The sequence below is a fragment of the Ooceraea biroi genome, chromosome 1 (genome assembly GCF_003672135.1).
Source record: "Ooceraea biroi isolate clonal line C1 chromosome 1, Obir_v5.4, whole genome shotgun sequence".
Lineage (NCBI taxonomy): Eukaryota > Metazoa > Arthropoda > Insecta > Hymenoptera > Formicidae > Ooceraea > Ooceraea biroi.
In genome coordinates this window covers 21,897,391-21,914,305 of record NC_039506.1, presented here as the reverse complement: position 1 = coordinate 21,914,305, position 16,915 = coordinate 21,897,391, and the positions used below count along the sequence as shown (strand labels likewise).

General features: G+C 37.2%; 3 protein-coding genes across 7 annotated transcripts; 2 read left to right on the top strand and 1 right to left on the bottom strand.

Moving 5' to 3' along the window:
- The first annotated feature begins 470 nt into the window (after positions 1–470).
- On the top strand, positions 471–3,850 carry LOC105278480 (FK506-binding protein 59). The gene is made up of 6 exons (XM_011337596.3): positions 471–624; positions 831–1,167; positions 1,445–1,565; positions 1,653–1,900; positions 2,001–2,510; positions 2,867–3,850. The coding sequence occupies exons 2-6, from the start codon at positions 832–834 to the stop codon at positions 3,032–3,034; spliced, it is 1,383 nt and encodes a 460-aa protein (XP_011335898.1). The 5' UTR covers positions 471–624; position 831; the 3' UTR covers positions 3,035–3,850.
- Positions 3,851–3,993: 143 nt separating this feature from the next.
- On the top strand, positions 3,994–7,647 carry LOC105278479 (GMP reductase 1). The gene is made up of 6 exons (XM_011337595.3): positions 3,994–4,972; positions 5,750–5,869; positions 6,164–6,421; positions 6,563–6,751; positions 6,881–7,083; positions 7,166–7,647. The coding sequence occupies exons 1-6, from the start codon at positions 4,886–4,888 to the stop codon at positions 7,359–7,361; spliced, it is 1,053 nt and encodes a 350-aa protein (XP_011335897.1). The 5' UTR covers positions 3,994–4,885; the 3' UTR covers positions 7,362–7,647.
- A 1,711-nt stretch (positions 7,648–9,358) lies between these two features.
- LOC105278481 (far upstream element-binding protein 3) lies at positions 9,359–16,750 on the bottom strand. 5 transcript variants are annotated; one of them, XM_011337599.3, is made up of 14 exons: positions 16,468–16,750; positions 16,081–16,159; positions 15,780–15,959; positions 15,285–15,414; positions 13,932–14,186; positions 13,601–13,775; positions 13,264–13,470; positions 12,962–13,145; positions 12,578–12,735; positions 12,338–12,485; positions 12,141–12,287; positions 11,846–12,066; positions 11,468–11,754; positions 9,359–10,807 (listed from the first exon to the last, which is right to left on the bottom strand). In XM_011337599.3, exons 1-13 carry the CDS (start codon positions 16,549–16,551, stop codon positions 11,494–11,496), a joined length of 2,229 nt encoding a protein of 742 aa, XP_011335901.1. In that variant the 5' UTR covers positions 16,552–16,750; the 3' UTR covers positions 9,359–10,807; positions 11,468–11,493. The 5 variants fall into 5 exon arrangements, with proteins under 5 accessions (XP_011335901.1, XP_011335902.1, XP_011335899.1 ...); XM_011337600.3 differs by having other exon boundaries at positions 9,359–9,980; XM_011337597.3 differs by having other exon boundaries at positions 9,359–10,811; positions 16,468–16,749.
- Between the last annotated feature and the right edge of the window lie 165 nt (positions 16,751–16,915).

The following is a 16,915-nucleotide window of genomic DNA, read 5'->3' as shown; positions in this document are numbered from 1 at the left end:
ATTAACTTACAGGGCGATCAACATAAAAATCTCTAATAATATAATTCTCGTATAAATAATATAAGTTTTATGTTGATCGCCCTGTAAGTTAATCGACGATTAAATTAACCGGAGTTTGGTTGAAGTGGCCCTAAAGTGGCTTCTCAATTAACCGAGGAATTGACGAGGAAAATCTCACGCTTGTATCATCGACGCAGCGAGACGAGCGAAATGGCTTGTGTGATACTGCGTCAAATTATCGATAATTATTCAGATATTTTTCCCAAATTATATTCAATACCAAACTCATATGCTCCGATCCAGTTGTCGGTCGAGGTGATAATAGCGCTCCCGACAAAACCGACGGCAAAATAACGCAAACCTGATCGACGCGGATGCGCGAGGTGACATGAGACGTGACCGAACATCGATCGTCGGTATGCGTCGGCACTGAAGTTTCTAGCAAATTCTACAAAATCGATTTCGCTCCAAAGTCCGAAGCAACGCTTGTTGCCAGGATTGGTTGTCTCGAATCCGCCGGCACACGTATAGCAGCGTACCGTACAGGCAATTGCGCTTATTTTAGACAGGACGAGGTACAGATTCTAACAGGTGCTCGAACGTAATCTGGCAGAACATACACACGTACGTATTCCATTCGCCGTCTCGGCATACGTAATTCTACTCGCATAATCGCGCTCCGCATTTATTCCGCATAATCATTGTCTCGCGTTAGCATTCGAGAAAGTTCCTCAGTCCGAACGTGACTCGCTGTCACGGACTGCCACGACGTTGCGACCGAAAGTTTTTAATTGATAATTTAATTAATAATCTAATTGCTACTCCCGCAGAATGACCGTGATAGATCTGTCTCCCGCGAAGGATAACGGTGTACTGAAGGAGATCATCAAGAAAGGAGTAGGAGATAAGACTCCCACGACTGGTTGCAAGGTGAAGGTGCATTATACCGGCACCCTCTTAGATGGAACAAAATTCGACTCCAGCAAAGACCGGAACGAGCCGTTCAAGTTCGATCTTGGACGTGGTAGTGTCATCAAATCATGGGACATTGGTGTGGCTAGCATGAAGAAGGGCGAGATTGCTATACTGACGTGCGCCCCTGAGTATGCTTACGGCCAGTCTGGTAGCCCACCTTTGATTCCGCCAGATGCTACATTAAAGTTTGAAGTGAGTAAAGGTCAAGATGCCGTCGATTATCATCTGGAGCCAAGTACTCTAGATGTAAAGTACTTTGTTATGAAAGGGTGCTTTAAATATATATAAAAATATACTTTTATACTTTTAGAATACTTTATGTCCAAGGTATGTAGTGTAAGGTGTCCAAAAAATTTATGTTACACAACTTAACATCTATACATACACGACATTATATACATGTTAATTTATTAATTAGAGAATTTGATCGATTGCATATTCTAATACGTATGTACATGTTTCTCTTCAGGTTGAGTTGCTTGACTGGTACGGAGAGGATCTAAGTCCAGGCAAAGATAGGGGCATCGAAAGATTTCAAATCGATGCGGGAAAACCCTATGCTTCTCCAGAGGAGAACAGCCTGATGGATGGTTAATATCTGATCTAATACATTAAACATTATATTTACTCTGTATATTTATTTTATTATTAATTTGATTACTGTATGTTGCTATTAGTACATTTGGTCGGGAGATATAATGGACAAGTGTTTGAAGAAAGGGATGTATCATTTATCCTTGGAGAGGGAGCAGCTGTGGGAGTCATAGAAGGTGTAGAGGTAGCGCTGCAACGTTTCTACAGCGGCGAAAAATCGAGGATTCTAATCAAGAGCAAATATGCGTTTAAAGAACAAGGAAACCCTGAGTTTAATATCCCGCCGAACGCAAACGTGGAGTACGAGGTGACGCTGAAGAGCTTCGAGAAGGTAACCATGATTTTTAAAAAACGCTGTTATTTCTATGGAACAAAATCGTATAACTTTTCTATATAACTTCTTTGACTACCGATTTAATTATTAATTACAGGAAACGAACTTATGGTCGATGGAAGCGCCAGAAAAAATCAAACAAGCAAAGATACAGAAAGAAAAGGGAACGAATTATTTCACGTCTGGTAAATTAGATCTAGCGATTAAAGTATATCAGAAGGTCTTCAAATACATAGAAACCGCATCAGATTTTGAAGATGATCTGAAAAAGGAGAGAGACAATATCGCATTGACGACTCACTTAAATCTCGCTTTATGTTATCTGAAGACCGATCAGAGTCTGTCGGCAAAGGAACAATGTACCAAAGCTTTAGAGCTGGATCCTCAGAACGAGAAAGCATTGTTCAGAAGAGGACAAGCGTATCTGGGACTCGCATCGCCGGAAGTTGCTATCGAGGATTTCCGAGAGGTTGTAAAAGTACAGCCGAAGAATACGGCCGCGTCTAAGCAAATTCTAATCTGTAATAATCTTATTAAGAAGCAGTTAGCTAAAGAGAAGAAACTTTACGCGAACATGTTCGATAAGTTTGCGCAGGAAGATAAACAGGTTTGTGAAAAACAATAATGATGACTATCGTTTCTAATCGATGTAATTTTCTCACGTAACAAGCTTCAAGAAGCACCAGTTATGTTGATCATAAAAAGTTATTATAAATACTTAGTTATTTAAAAACAAATCTGAAAACGTTTACTCTCTCTCTCTCTCTTTACAATATTCAACACGCGATTGGGTGTATTGTCCATTATTTAAATACTTTACGATAAACAGCATGCCTGTAGAAAATGCATTTGTTATATTACGAACGATAATAATATAAAGGTTGATTAATTTAAATCATAAAATAAATCGTGAAAGTAAACGATGTGTTTGCGTCTGACCATAAACCGTGAGTAATGTCACAGAAGGAGGAGCAAAAGCTGAAGGAACTACCGGACGTGATGCACGGAACTTTAGGAGAGTGGGGACAGGAGGAGAGACCCGGCGGTAGAGATGCAACTGCTTTCGAGAAGGAAAATCCTAATATACTTATGCTCAACGCTAACGGTTCCGGCGAATTCAAAAACATGTAAACGGCAGCCTTTCGTTCCTCTTCCTTTTCGCACTGCCCCACGTAACTGCCAATATCCGGGAAGCTCGTCAGTCTTTATTTCCGCTGCCTCTTAAGTAGTGCTATCTCTTACAGAAGTCGAAAATTCGGGTGCGTATCGAAAGCTTGCTAAAAATTGTTAAATATTCTTCTTGTCAGATATGTTCTGCCTTTTTATACATCATTATTGTATGCAAAACTTCTATAAACGCGTCTTCTTTTTCTCAACTTTTCAAAAAGATGAATGAAATTTATCGAATCCTTTAAAGGATGGTGGCGTTAACGTGACATGATTTTTTAGAATATTGTTACACTCTTATTTCTCTTGTTTGATTGTATTCCGGTCTGAGTTATGAGATTTCCGACTTCTGCAAAAATACATGCAAAATGATGAAAGAATAATCGTATCTCAAAACCATACCATTCCACATTGTATAGTGCCATTGCTTAGTATACTAGTATATAATCGGCACATTATATACATTATAATTCGAGAGAAGAATTAATATAAATTTAATATGTTCATATCATAATGTACAAACAGTTCTACAAACTATATTTTCTTCACTGTAGTAACATTTCACCGTAGGTCTCCACGGAAATTATAAATTGAGAGATTAATAGATTAATGTGAAATATTAAGAGAAACAATGCGTAACGTAGATAACACGTGCATGTGACAATTGTATGGAAGTCATTATAGCAATGTACATCTTTCCATTTTATACCTGTGTATCTCGTTTGCATCTCGCTCACGAATTGTGTGTGTAATATTAAGAATGAAGAGAGAAGCAAGAAACGACTTGAAGATTCAATATTATTTTATCCTAATTCATTGATGCATCGTAATGCAGTCTTTCCTCACTCGTAATCTCTGACCCTTGAAATGCGATTTTCTACCATATGACTCGGCATAAAAATTGGTAGTATAATGAGTCCGTCTTATCATTAACCAACTACGTAGAATAATAGCTCTATACTTGAACTAAAACTAAAATAACACGTTTGCGTTATACAAAATTAAACGTGAAATTTTCTTTTAATTTAACTTTGTTTAATTTCGTGTTGGATAATAAAACATGTTCGCGGCCGAAATTTTTATATTCTGATATATATATGATATTTATACGTGATATTGCAATCTTCTTGAGCAACATTCTAAAAATACTTTTCAAATATTTATTTATAAGCAATCTTGCTCCATTTCTTCCATTATCTTTGATTAACGCACCGTTGATCTGTAATCGTAATAGTAGACGTGGATTCCTTCATTCTTTCTAATGTCTCAATTGAGACTTTGTTCATCAATCAAAATTATATCAATGTGATCATGTGATCTTTCCAACAGCACAAAGTACATGAACTGGCGTCGCAATTAAGAGATAATCAGAGTAATCTTTTCGTGTTCCATATTCCAAGTTCTCTGACTGAAACTGAAACGACGTTCTCTCTGATAAAACTGCGCATAGGTTTTCAACAAATTCTACGTACTAGCAAATTCTTCATTTTTTTATAAAGCGACTCGTTTCAGTTTCCGCGAGGAACATCGTCACGAATACCTCTTGGAGTACCCCCAGACCGTACCGCCCTGGTTCAATAAGGAGCGAGGAAGAGGGAGAGAGAAAGAAAGAGAGAGACGAAAATAGCCTTCTCCCTCTCCAGCAAACGTATCAGATAAGGTACGTCTGGGTGTACCAACTACCAGCACCAGCCAGTGCGGGAACGTCGGAGCTCGCGGGTCTGACCGTCGCAGACTGTCCGCGACCGGTGCGTGGATAGTCGTCTGCTAGATCGAGAATCGTTCCTGCAAAGAGGAGAGCAATCACTCGCCGAAATGCCGAACATAATAAATGACATAAAGCTGGACTTTAAGGACGTGCTGCTGCGTCCGAAGCGGAGCACGCTGAAGAGCAGATCTGACGTGAGTATTTATGTAATTGCCGTAAATTAGAGTCGGGACAAGACGTCTGCCTTGCAAGTTTGCTCGACGTGTTCGACATTTCGGAAATGTCGGGGAATTCGTCCGCAGCGTCTTACCCGGTACGGGGTAGCACGAGTGAACGATCGCGTAGCGATTTAAATTCAACGATCAATGCCAGACGTATGGGTATACGTTAGAATTATAGTAACGTAGCCCCTGGCTATTGTTATCTGACGCCGATTGTGCCCAGCAAGACGTTTACACAACAATGACGATTGTTATCTGAGACTTTCGAATCTATTACGGTATGAAATTTTCCTCGTTGGCACATGATCTTTGTGCTTTCCTCGCTGGCTCCGGTTCTTTAACTGACTTTGTACCGATACGGCGAATTATCACTTTTTGTGGTTTTTTATAATATGAAGAAATTAATATAATAATAAATAATCTGTTTCCTTATTACATTTATTGTATTATTGTAATGATGACAATTTGCTTGATGATACTTTTTGTGTCTTGTAATATTGCAACTTGATGTATGAAAAAATGTATATATAACTAATTGCATTATATTAATATCCTCATCATCCCAGAGAAATAAAAATTCCGTGATATATCAGAATATTAATATAATGCAATTAAACTGTCTATACATTTTTTGATACACCAAATTGAGATACATACAGCCTCGTATATTGTACAAATTAAAATTGTTCCTTAATATATTCGTTACATCAGTGGATATTAACACACTAATAATTCTCTCTCACATTTTAGGTAGATCTCTTTAGGGAAATCACTTTTCGCAATTCTAAACAAACATACAGAGGGATTCCTGTAATGGCCTCTAATATGGACACTGTTGGAACATTTGAAATGGCAAAGGCTTTATCAAAGGTATGAAGTAACTTAATGACCTATTTTGAGATATAGCATAATCTAAAACTAAGATAATATCGTCAGTAGTGATGGTTTCCGGATAGATAACATAATATCTTATTACCTTCTTACTAATAACTGCATATCATTCTACTAGGTAATGAATAAGATACAGATTGTACCTTTCAGATTCAATTAACTAATTTTTTTTTATTTCTTTCATGTTAGTGCAAGTATGAAGCAAACCACACGAGCGATACTATTCACGAAATAATGCAAATTAATTCATACTGATGCAATAATTTTTTTTAGCATGGCCTTTTCACCACGGTTCATAAATATTATACTGCAGATGAATGGAAAGACTTCGCTTCGCTAAATCCCGATTGCATAAAAAATGTAGCAGCGAGTTCGGGCACGGGAAACGAGGATTACGAACGGCTCGCGAGCATCCTAGAAGTCGTGCCGGACTTGTCTTTTATATGCCTGGACGTAGCAAATGGCTACTCGCAACACTTTGTCGAATACGTGAGAAAAGTAAGAGCACGGTACCCGAGTCACACGATAATCGTAAGTGCTCCATCAGTTTTCAGTTTTATCAGCTTTGATAGATGCGCAAATATTATAAATAGTCTGATCCGCTTGGCTGCTTAATATTGCCAATCTGTATCCTCTATACTTAAACATAAAGATCAATTACTACCACTACAGGCAGGAAATGTTGTGACAGGAGAAATGGTGGAGGAACTGATACTCTCCGGCGCGGATATAATCAAAGTAGGGATCGGTCCGGGTTCCGTGTGCACCACGCGGATGAAGACCGGCGTGGGCTATCCGCAGTTGAGCGCCGTGATTGAATGCGCGGACGCCGCTCACGGCTTGAAGGGCCACATTATTGCCGTAAATATCCCTTTTAATTACGCTCCTTTGTTTCGCGATTGCCATGCGTACTGGAATGAAATGCAATTACGCATGTCCCGTTTCTCTATTCATGTTCCTATATATACATATTCATCAATTTCTTACTAGGACGGTGGATGTACCTGCCCAGGAGACCTGGCGAAGGCGTTCGGTGCTGGCGCGGACTTCGTCATGGCAGGCGGGATATTTGCGGGTCACGAAGAGTGCGGTGGCGAAATTATAGAGAAGAACGGCAAGAAGTTCAAGCTGTTCTACGGCATGGCTTCCAGTACAGCCATGAAGAAGCACGCTGGCGGCGTCGCGGACTACAGGTAAAGATTAATCCTCAAATTCAATCAAATGATGTACAAAGAAAACGCTGAAACTACTCACATGCTTGTCTTTCACCTGCAGATCTTCCGAAGGGAAAACTGTCGAAGTGCCTTACAAAGGTTTGATCGAGAACACCGTGCTGGACATACTAGGCGGCTTGAGATCCGCGTGCACTTACACGGGGGCCGCACGTTTGCGCGAGCTACCGCGACGGGCGACGTTCATACGCTGCACGCAACAATTAAATCCTATGTACGGTCCGCCGCCAGAGATATAAAGCATCGAGAGATTACATAAGTGTTAAATTATGCTACTTAGTGAAGGCTTTAGGAATGAGGATTTATATTTTACCGCCGATACATTTGCTGATCGCGATTATAATTTGCCGGCGAATAAGATTTGTATGATTATATCTATGGGGATGCAATCTCTTGCTACAAAATGTTTACCAGTCCATGTAATAACGTCGGAGTATTACGAACTAATAGTAAGTACGCTCAAATATGGAAGAATGTTATACATAAATTCTTCGTGCACAAAAATAAAACATTTCGTTACACTAAGCGCCTTATTAATAATTGGTACTATCCTAAAACGATAACGAGAATGATAAAATATCTAAATTATTTCCCCTTTGTGTTTCAACAAACGACATACAACAACGTATTGTTTTATTTTGTCATTAGTTTTTATTAAAAATTTTTATAAATCTTATGTTGAATACACGTGCATTACACCTCTGCCTAGTTATATAGTTTCTATATAGACAACTTTTATGTCACTTTAAAAAAATTTTGTTTATAGGATTTTTTTATACGTATTTGCTATTTGCTTCTCTTGATCAGAGAAAGTGGAAGGCTTTCTGTTGCGCTTGTTCCTGAAACATCGCCAATCTCAATTAATTATGTATAGTATAAAATTACAGAAAATACCTTGAATGGTACATAAGATTGAGAGGTTGAGAATATACATTTTAGAATATATATTCAGAGGAAAGAGGAATATTCTCGTGACAAAACTTAAAAATAGTTAATAAAACTGTAAATTAAATGCTAGAAATTTGGCAACGTAAACATAGAAAACAAAATGATCTATGTAACATTTTCTGTGCATTATAATAATTATAAATTATAAAGTTAATAATCCTTTATAGAAGATATTTAACTTTTCACACAATTTTTCCTATAAAAACAACTTAAAGTAATTAAATTATTTATGAGATGACATAATATGACATGTATATATGACATATATATAATTTCTGATTTACTTACAATATACTTTATACCATCTTCCAATGATCACAATAATTAATCTTACAAACCAATATTATCAAGAATATAATAAAGTGTACAATTAATTTACAAAAAGAGTTCTAAAGCTGCAGTTTTGAACATTTTTAAAAAATATATTTGTGTGTGTGTGTGTAATTATCAGAACTTTAGATATTGGTGTATCAAATAAATCTAATTTTATGTAATTTTTATCATTTATGTTTCTAAAACTGATTGAAATCTAGATTTTATTATTACATATAGTTTATACTATCTCGAGTAATAAAGAAGAATGAGAGTAAACAGTTTTAAATACGTTTTTATCAAATATATTTAGATAAATAAAACATTAAATGAGAACATGAGTTGTTTCATTAATTAATGTTAATTCAACAAAAAATATATAAATAAAGTATTTTTCATGTTACATAAAATACATAAAAGATAATGTTAAATATGATTTTACATCTATTATCGAAACTGTTAATTTTTTCATTTATATTAAAATAACAAAATTTGGAAGATGTTAACTCAAAGCTCTTTATATTACGTTTCTTGAGAGAAAAATATAAATATACAGTTTCATATTGTAATAATAGAACTTTAGCTAAATTAACTTTTTTAACAATGTAACTTTAAATATCATATCAACTGATAATCATTTATGATTAGTTGCTTTTTAATCGTAATGAAACAAAAATATGCTAAGAAATGAAGAATAATAATTAAAGATTATAATTCTCTTTTACATCAAGAATAAGCATATATCTGTAATGTAAAAGCCTATGGATACGTTACTATTTATAAGTAAGATATATTTAGTAAGACATTTCAAGTTTGCCTCTGAATAGATCTGTCCATAGACAGCATGTTACAAAAGTTACGTACTTATTTAAAGATGCCAGATATTAGAAATAATTACATATAAGTAATCATGAGATATACACAATTATTTCAAAGCATCAATTAATATATTTCAAGGTAAAGAATAAAAAATCTATAGAATTAAAAGATTTTATTAATGAAAATGCAGATATGGGACAAAAGATTTTCCTCCCGCTGATATAAATTTTATTTCAATGAAATCTGAAGTTTAAACTTTCAAGATACTCAGTGGTCGAAAATAAACCTTGTGCGTTAACATAGTATTCAGTAACAGTTTTACCAAATGAAAATTTATCACACATTCTGCAGGAATGGAATATCCCACTTTAGATTACATTCTGCATCCATGTTCATAACACATTTAATTCCTTAAGAAACTTGTTATAATAAGAAACTAGAAAAAATCTAATATTACAGGTATAACTAATTAAGTTTTCCGATATTCGAGTACTTTCGAATATGAAATAGCCGATATTTCATTATATATCATATATAGAAAAGCACGTAATACTGGCTAAGCAATATTTAGTATATATACGATGTATATCATTAGTAAACAATATTTCACATTATGTGTTCACATTACGCATATTCCAACTAATCCTCCGTTTGCAGGTCCTGATTCTCCCGACTGTGTACATGTAGATTAATGCTGAATGAAACATTTTAGATTGCAGATCTCCATCCGTGACTTATTGTAGGATGCCTAAGTCTCTCTAACTGGCTGCTCCGAATATCTAAAAATAGTATTGGTATTTCACGAGAGAAAGCGAAAAAAAACCAAAGCAAAGTTGTATTTAATACCAGCGCAGTAGGAACATATGCACATGTAAATTGTCATGTCACACATGTATCTTTCATACATTATCGTGAAAATAACTTTCATGTAGGTAATAAAAAACACAGAGAGAGTGGCAGAGCTGTATCAATTACAGGATTTCGTCAAGTTTCAGGTTTGTGTAACAAAACGAGTGATAGTATCGTCTCAAGCGAGTAAGCGTCTTGGATGTCAAGACGCGAGTAACGATCCAGTAGTGACAAGTAATGCCAACAATATATCGTTCGTAACAACGCAATTTATAAGGATATAGTTTAACAAGTTTAATGAGAGAGGATGCAATAAATTGGGTACAGATGTCGATCCCTCGCTCCTCTTTCTGACCTGCTGCTTTCTGACCTGCCACAGCTTCAACTTATATTACAATTACACGTTATGTAACGAAAATACATACAATAGTGTATAAGTAGAACACAGAGAGACATCATATTGATTACTATATTATAATATTAATTTCAATGAAACTTCTCGATTGATATTCTTTAATTACTTAGAACTATAAACTTAGAACGATGAATATCCTATAGTATATTTTATATATATATATATGTATATGTATATATAAAAAAAACACATGAAACGTATATTATAGTATAAACAGAATATAATCGGTTTCTCATGACATTTTTAAAGATATATGAAGATTATGAAGCAGTCAACTATTTATGATAAAGTTATATGGAGAGGCAGGCATTAAGCGCGTCCCGACGGAAAGCTATCTGAAAACTATCTGAAATAAACAAATAATTACAGTAAAAAGACGTGATCCATGTAGGAGTAACAAGTTTTATTTCAAAGGTGTAGAATGTATATATCGTATTCAAAATCATCGCGCGAAATATCATGGATTTTATATTATTTTGGAATGTTTTGTGTTCAAAGTTTCCCTGAAAGATTCAATATCACAATAATCAAAATGTCAGCAGATGTAGTAACATTCCTTATTCTTACACCATTGATTTATAACACGTCATACGTTAAGCCAGTATAAAAGTGAGCGTTAATACAAAAATATATTGTACAAAAAAGATCTCCAAAACGTACAAATAAGAAATAAACATAAAAATTATACTAAAAACATAAAGTGAAGAATTACAATTACTTTTTATTCCATCGACACGTTGCGCATGTCTAGAGACACTCAGGCTCATACTGGCTTAATATGATAATCGTGGAGCATCAGGAAAATTGTATAAACTCGTACTTATTTATATATGCTGCTGGGAATATTTGTCAGCTGCAATTCAAGCTTTTACGTACAACTGTTATCGAAATAAAAAAACGTACAAATATTAACAATAACAATTGCATTTAAAATATCGCGAAAACGCATGATATATATTATACAATTTCCTGTATACCCGTACCGTATCGAGGTATACTTACAGCTTGCCTTTCTCTCAAATGGAAGTTCAATTCTCAGAAGCCGACTGTGAGTAAGGATAATTTTGATAGCCTGGTGGGAAAGAAGGATTCTGCTGTCCCGTCTGCGGTTGTGAATTGGAGCCAGCATTCGCGGCGTAATAACCAGCTGGAGCAGAACCGGCGTTCATCGCCGGGTAACTGCCGTAAGCTTGAGGAAACGCGTTGGGTGTGGTACCCGGCGGACCAGCTGACTGCCCTTGAAGAGTCTGCATTTGCTGTTGGGCCATTTGGTTCCCTTGTATGCCAAGCTGTTGGACGCAATATAACGTAACGTTAAAACACACAGGCAAACGAGAAAACAATAATCGAGAAGCATTGTAGCTTGGCAGAGAAATATACCTTGCCAGCTTTCATCTGCGCTTCTATCGCTTCAGCTTCCTTTATCTTGCCGATGCTCCTGTAATATTCCGCCCACTGAACGCTGTAATCAGCCTGGCCGCCATTTTGCGCGGCACCCGCCTGTTGCTGCTGCTGAGTTTGCGGCTGTTGCTGAGGCTGTTGCTGCTGGTTCGGGCCGGCGGTGCCCGTCGTCGCTGGATTAGACTGATTTTGCGAATTGCCTGAAACGGTACGGTTTGTGTAATATAAACAATTCAACTTCTCACGCAATATGAAAGCAGAGAGAGATTCCCACCTCCTTGTTGATTGTGATCTTGCTTTCCCTGCTTGGCCTGCTGCTCGATCATGTCGGCCTCTCTGTGCATACCTAGCGATCGGTAATATTCCGCCCACTGAGCGCTATAGTCCGGCTGACCAGTCTGTGGATTGACTTGTACAGGAGCTTGATTAGCGTTGCCTGCAAATTCATTACGTAACAAATATGACACTTACCTCCAGGCATGCTATAAGGAACCATAAAACCATACATACTTCCGTCGTTCGTTTGTGGCTGATTGGGCCATGCTTGGTATCCTGCATTCCAGTTTGGATTGTATCCAACTGCGCCTTGCGTACCGGCATATGAGGAACCAGCTGGACCCTTTGAATAGACAGGCAGCAAAAATTTTAGGTAATTTCTACTAAAAATGCCGCGTAGTGATGAATTTCTCATTGAAATATACCAAAACTTACCATGCCTAGCTTTTCGCTAAATATTCTTTTCGCATGCTCGACTTGTTCGGGGTTCCCCCGAATAATGAAAATCTTCTCGTTCTCATTACTTTGATTCCGTCTGTCTAACTCGCAATGTGCTCCTGTCTGTTGGTTGATCTGTTTGATGGTTTCACCGCCTAAAAATAAGATTAGAACAAAGCTTTCTATTAACTACTGTAATTACTACTTAAATTATAACTTTATCTTTAAAACTACATAAGAGCAAACTTTGTCGCAAGATAATACATAAAGAATCTAAAAATTAAAGCATTATTCATTAATTATGCAATTGTTCTATAGAAATGAGAGTATACAGTTGGAAGTGTTTACAATGCAAATATAGCCAATAAAATAAGATGAAACCTTTGCCAATTATAATTCCGCATTTGGAAGATGGTACAGTGAATGTTGTTTCAATCTTATCTTGCATAGGTCCGCCTTGTCGTCTATCCCAAGTACCAAATTCGTTAGGATTGCGATTGCCACCAAAACCGTTACCCCTCGGACCACCTCTGCCACCCATATTACTTCTACCGTCGTCTCTCCTCTAGAAACACGAGAAATAACTTGAAGTTAATAATCAGTTTCGTGAAATTAATTCTTATATTAGCTAGCAAACGTTGTGTGCATTTAAAAAAATTTGCGAAAACTCGCAAAGTATGTACCATAACGCTATCAATTAGTTCCTGAATTCGTTGACGAGCTTGTTCAACAGCTTGATGCTTCCCTGACAACAAACACTTTCTGTCGCCAGGTCCATCTTCTCTTCCTTGCTGGAATTGGACTTTAGCGCCGCTTTCCGCTTGTATTTTTTTAATCATATCTCCACCTTTACCAATAACGACTCCAACTGCTGCTCTTGGAACGAGTACCTGCATTAAATGATATAAATTTAATGAATCTTAAGATTATAAAGATAGAAAACAGCACAATTAAATTCCAGATTAATGCTCTTTTATTATATTTGCCCGTGATGTAATTAAGAGGAGCATGATTAATAACCTCGACTCCATCAGTATTTGCAGGACCATGATTGAAACCACTATCATTAGAATAATTTCCTGTCCTATCAGTACCTCCTCTTCCTCCTCTGTGAAACATTTGCATCTCTTTTTCAGCTATTAATTCATAAACTAACTGTTTTGCATATTCAACCTTTTGAGGATCTCCTGTTATTCTACAGAGAAAGGATATTGATTTTAAATATTAAGTACGCAATATTATTTTAATACATAAAATTAGGGAGAACAATTATACTTGCACAGAGAAAGAAAGTTCTATCTTACCTTAGTGATTTCTTATTTCTTGCAGAGAGAAAGAAAGTTTATCTTACCTTAGCGGTTTCTCTTGTTCCTGAGACGGTCCTTCCTGAATAACGACCATTTTAGCTCCAGACTTCTCCTGAAGCTGTTTTATGGTTTCTCCTCCCTTGCCGATTATCAAACCAACTTTTGGACCTGGAATCATTATCTCCACAAATCCTGGATGACCCATCATAGCACTGCTGTTGCCGCTCATATTCATATCACCAATTCCTTCACTTCTACTTCTTTGATTCACAATTGACAATACGAGCTCCTTTGCCCGGCTGAAACATATAAGGCACACGTGTACAACATCTCTCGCAGTTAAACGTTTCACACGTGAGAGACTTGAATCGATGTACAGTAATGAAATTTGTTTGCAACACATAAATATGCACTAATATATCTATCATGGGCCAAGATATCATATATCACATTCACAACATTTTTCTTTCAATGATCGATAATGTTCTTATCAATGGTGCGACAAAAGGTTTCAAGGTTTTAAGGTTTTGTATCAAAAAATGCCATGGGTTCAATTATAAGCGGTTTCAAATAAACAAAAGTTTTCAATTTTCTTCGTGTTGTGATTAACACGTCCCCATGCATATCCTATCCTCCTTCCTTCCTTTTCTCCCTCTCTCCATACCCTATTGAAAGCAAAAAAACTATTAGTAAATACAAAATTATCAAATTAAAAAAGATCAACTCATTCGATCAATTTTCAATGGCCAGAAATACTGAAGCATATATAGAAAGTCAAGTTTGAGCCCGCTATTCACATCCAGGAGCTAAACAAAGATTCTGTAAAACACACTTTCATAACTTCAATATGCGAAAGCATATGTCCTACATTTGCGACACGTGTGTTAATATGAAATTACAGCGTACAGAGTATACTAATACATACAAGCTATGTTATCGAAATTAACAGTGTCCCAATCACAAGTAGAGTTACAAAACATAGCGATATTCATGTACATTATTATGTCTAACATCACAGTTTGATACACGAAAAAGATTATTCAGTTGTCTTGCGGGAGTGTCAAGACGGGAGTGCGGTGAGAAGCTTTGCGCTTAAATAAATCGGAATGAAATGTATCCTTGTGTAAATTTAAGGAGGATAGCAGATTTGCTTGGCTCATTTGTGAACAATTTTTTTGGTAAGAAAAATTATTGATTACATCTATGAGTGTAGAACTTGGATCAACGAACCATATTCCACTGCGGTGAAAAATTAAACAGAGTAAAACACATTCGAGATGAACAGATGAAAGTAAACCCTTAATCATTTATCGTGTGTAATAATGTGGAGTCATAGTATTGCATTGCATACAAAATAACGTTAAAATTAACGAAATAAGAAGGGAAAAACAAGTTACTTGACAGCCTCTCGTGAACCAGTTAGCGTGCAAACGCGTTCCGGCAGCCCACCGCTTTCCGGTGCCATCTGTATCTTACATCCTGTTTCGCTTTGCAATCTTGTTATTTGTTCTCCGCCTCTGCCAATTACTGTAAACACATTATCATTACTTGAAAGTAAAAGTAACATATAATGCTCCTATTATTCATGTGTTTCGACTACAAACATGTGTGTCAAATAATTAATGCCAGGAAAATAACATATTCTTAACAGTCTAAGAAATAATGCGACAAGTACCTATAGATATTAACGATAAGATAACGATAATACTTAAACTATCAAATTGATAAGGTTGCATCATTACGCGTGATATATAATAAATAAAGAGTATTATAATTAAACAGCAAATTCTTATTAACTGATATTTGGCATATTATGTGATGTCTCGCATATGAAAGATGTACTTATACAGAGAGCAAAGCAAGTCTCTTCTACTTTGCCATTTTCAACTTACTTAAACCGACCATTTTATCTGGAACTCTGATATCTTCGTTGCAAATACCACCTATACTGGAAGAAACTTGTACTCTGGATCCCTGACTACCCGGATCCCCAATGGAAGTGCCTCCAGGTCCTCCACGAATGCCTATTAAAGGATCTGCCACCAACGATGCCATCTTCTTCGCCTCTGGCTCTGTAAGCACAAGATATAACGTGAGATCAAATAATTACCAGGCACAATCTATCAAATAAGTGTACGCCACTTTGTCATGGAACATAAAGTGCAAAAAGGAAACACTTAGAGCATATGTTACCTGAACTATCTTCGAGAGGACGTTTCAACTTGGAATCTTGATTGTTCTGTGCACCAGCTGGATTTATTTTTGCAGCAATCTAGGAAGATCGATCAAGACGAACTATTAAGTTTGACTGTCCTATTCCACATGCATATGTAAATCATAGCTGAATTTATGCTAGCTGTAATCTCATTTCTACGGGTGTTCGGCATAACGCGAAACGCAGCGACATAAGCGACGTAAGGAACGAGCAGCAGTAACCGTGATTTACGAGGTAGCCGTAAATCGTGCGAAACAATATTATCCTCCTCCGAGGGGAGGAGAGAAAGCTGGAAGACGAGGTCTTGGCGGGCAAACGCGGGCGAGCCGTTATCGCGAATCGCGCCGAGTCGCGTTGCGGTTTACCTGTTTGGCACGTTGCAGTGCCGCGGCAAAAGCGGTGCTTTGGCTGAAATTCTGAGGCGGAGCAACCGCAGAGTAGTCACTCATGTTGGTGCATGAAGTTACAGGACGGCGTGGGATTAATTATGCTAGTCGTCGACCCGCCGGTGTCTGACGATCCGCTTCGTAGCCGCGGACGCGGGCGCGCAGATGGAACGGAAGATTCGCAGGAAAACAGAAACGGCACTTTCACAGCGCGATACGGTGCTCTCGTAGCTAGGAACGGTTTACAGGCGGTTTATACGCGAGCGAGTGAAAGAAACCGTACTTTCTTTCACTTCGGGGAACGGTACGGCGCAAGCGTCGGTCATCGGGTAGGCGGTTATGCTAGAGTGAAAACTCGCTTCCGTCTCGCAACCTATAATCGGCGAGACATACACCGATAGCCGCCGAACTGTGCCGAACCGTACCG

Coding starts and splice junctions, on each gene's coding strand:
- LOC105278480 (XM_011337596.3), top strand. CDS start 832: ATGACCGTGATAGATCTGTCTCCCGCGAAGGATAACGGTGTACTGAAG. Junction 1,566..1,652: donor GGAGAACAGCCTGATGGATG/GTTAATATCTGA, acceptor TGTTGCTATTAG/TACATTTGGTCGGGAGATAT. Junction 2,511..2,866: donor TTGCGCAGGAAGATAAACAG/GTTTGTGAAAAA, acceptor GTAATGTCACAG/AAGGAGGAGCAAAAGCTGAA.
- LOC105278479 (XM_011337595.3), top strand. CDS start 4,886: ATGCCGAACATAATAAATGACATAAAGCTGGACTTTAAGGACGTGCTG. Junction 5,870..6,163: donor TGGCAAAGGCTTTATCAAAG/GTATGAAGTAAC, acceptor AATTTTTTTTAG/CATGGCCTTTTCACCACGGT. Junction 7,084..7,165: donor GGCGGCGTCGCGGACTACAG/GTAAAGATTAAT, acceptor TTTCACCTGCAG/ATCTTCCGAAGGGAAAACTG.
- LOC105278481 (XM_011337599.3), bottom strand. CDS start 16,551: ATGAGTGACTACTCTGCGGTTGCTCCGCCTCAGAATTTCAGCCAAAGC. Junction 16,160..16,467: donor CACTGCAACGTGCCAAACAG/GTAAACCGCAAC, acceptor CGATCTTCCTAG/ATTGCTGCAAAAATAAATCC. Junction 12,067..12,140: donor AGATCACAATCAACAAGGAG/GTGGGAATCTCT, acceptor GTACCGTTTCAG/GCAATTCGCAAAATCAGTCT.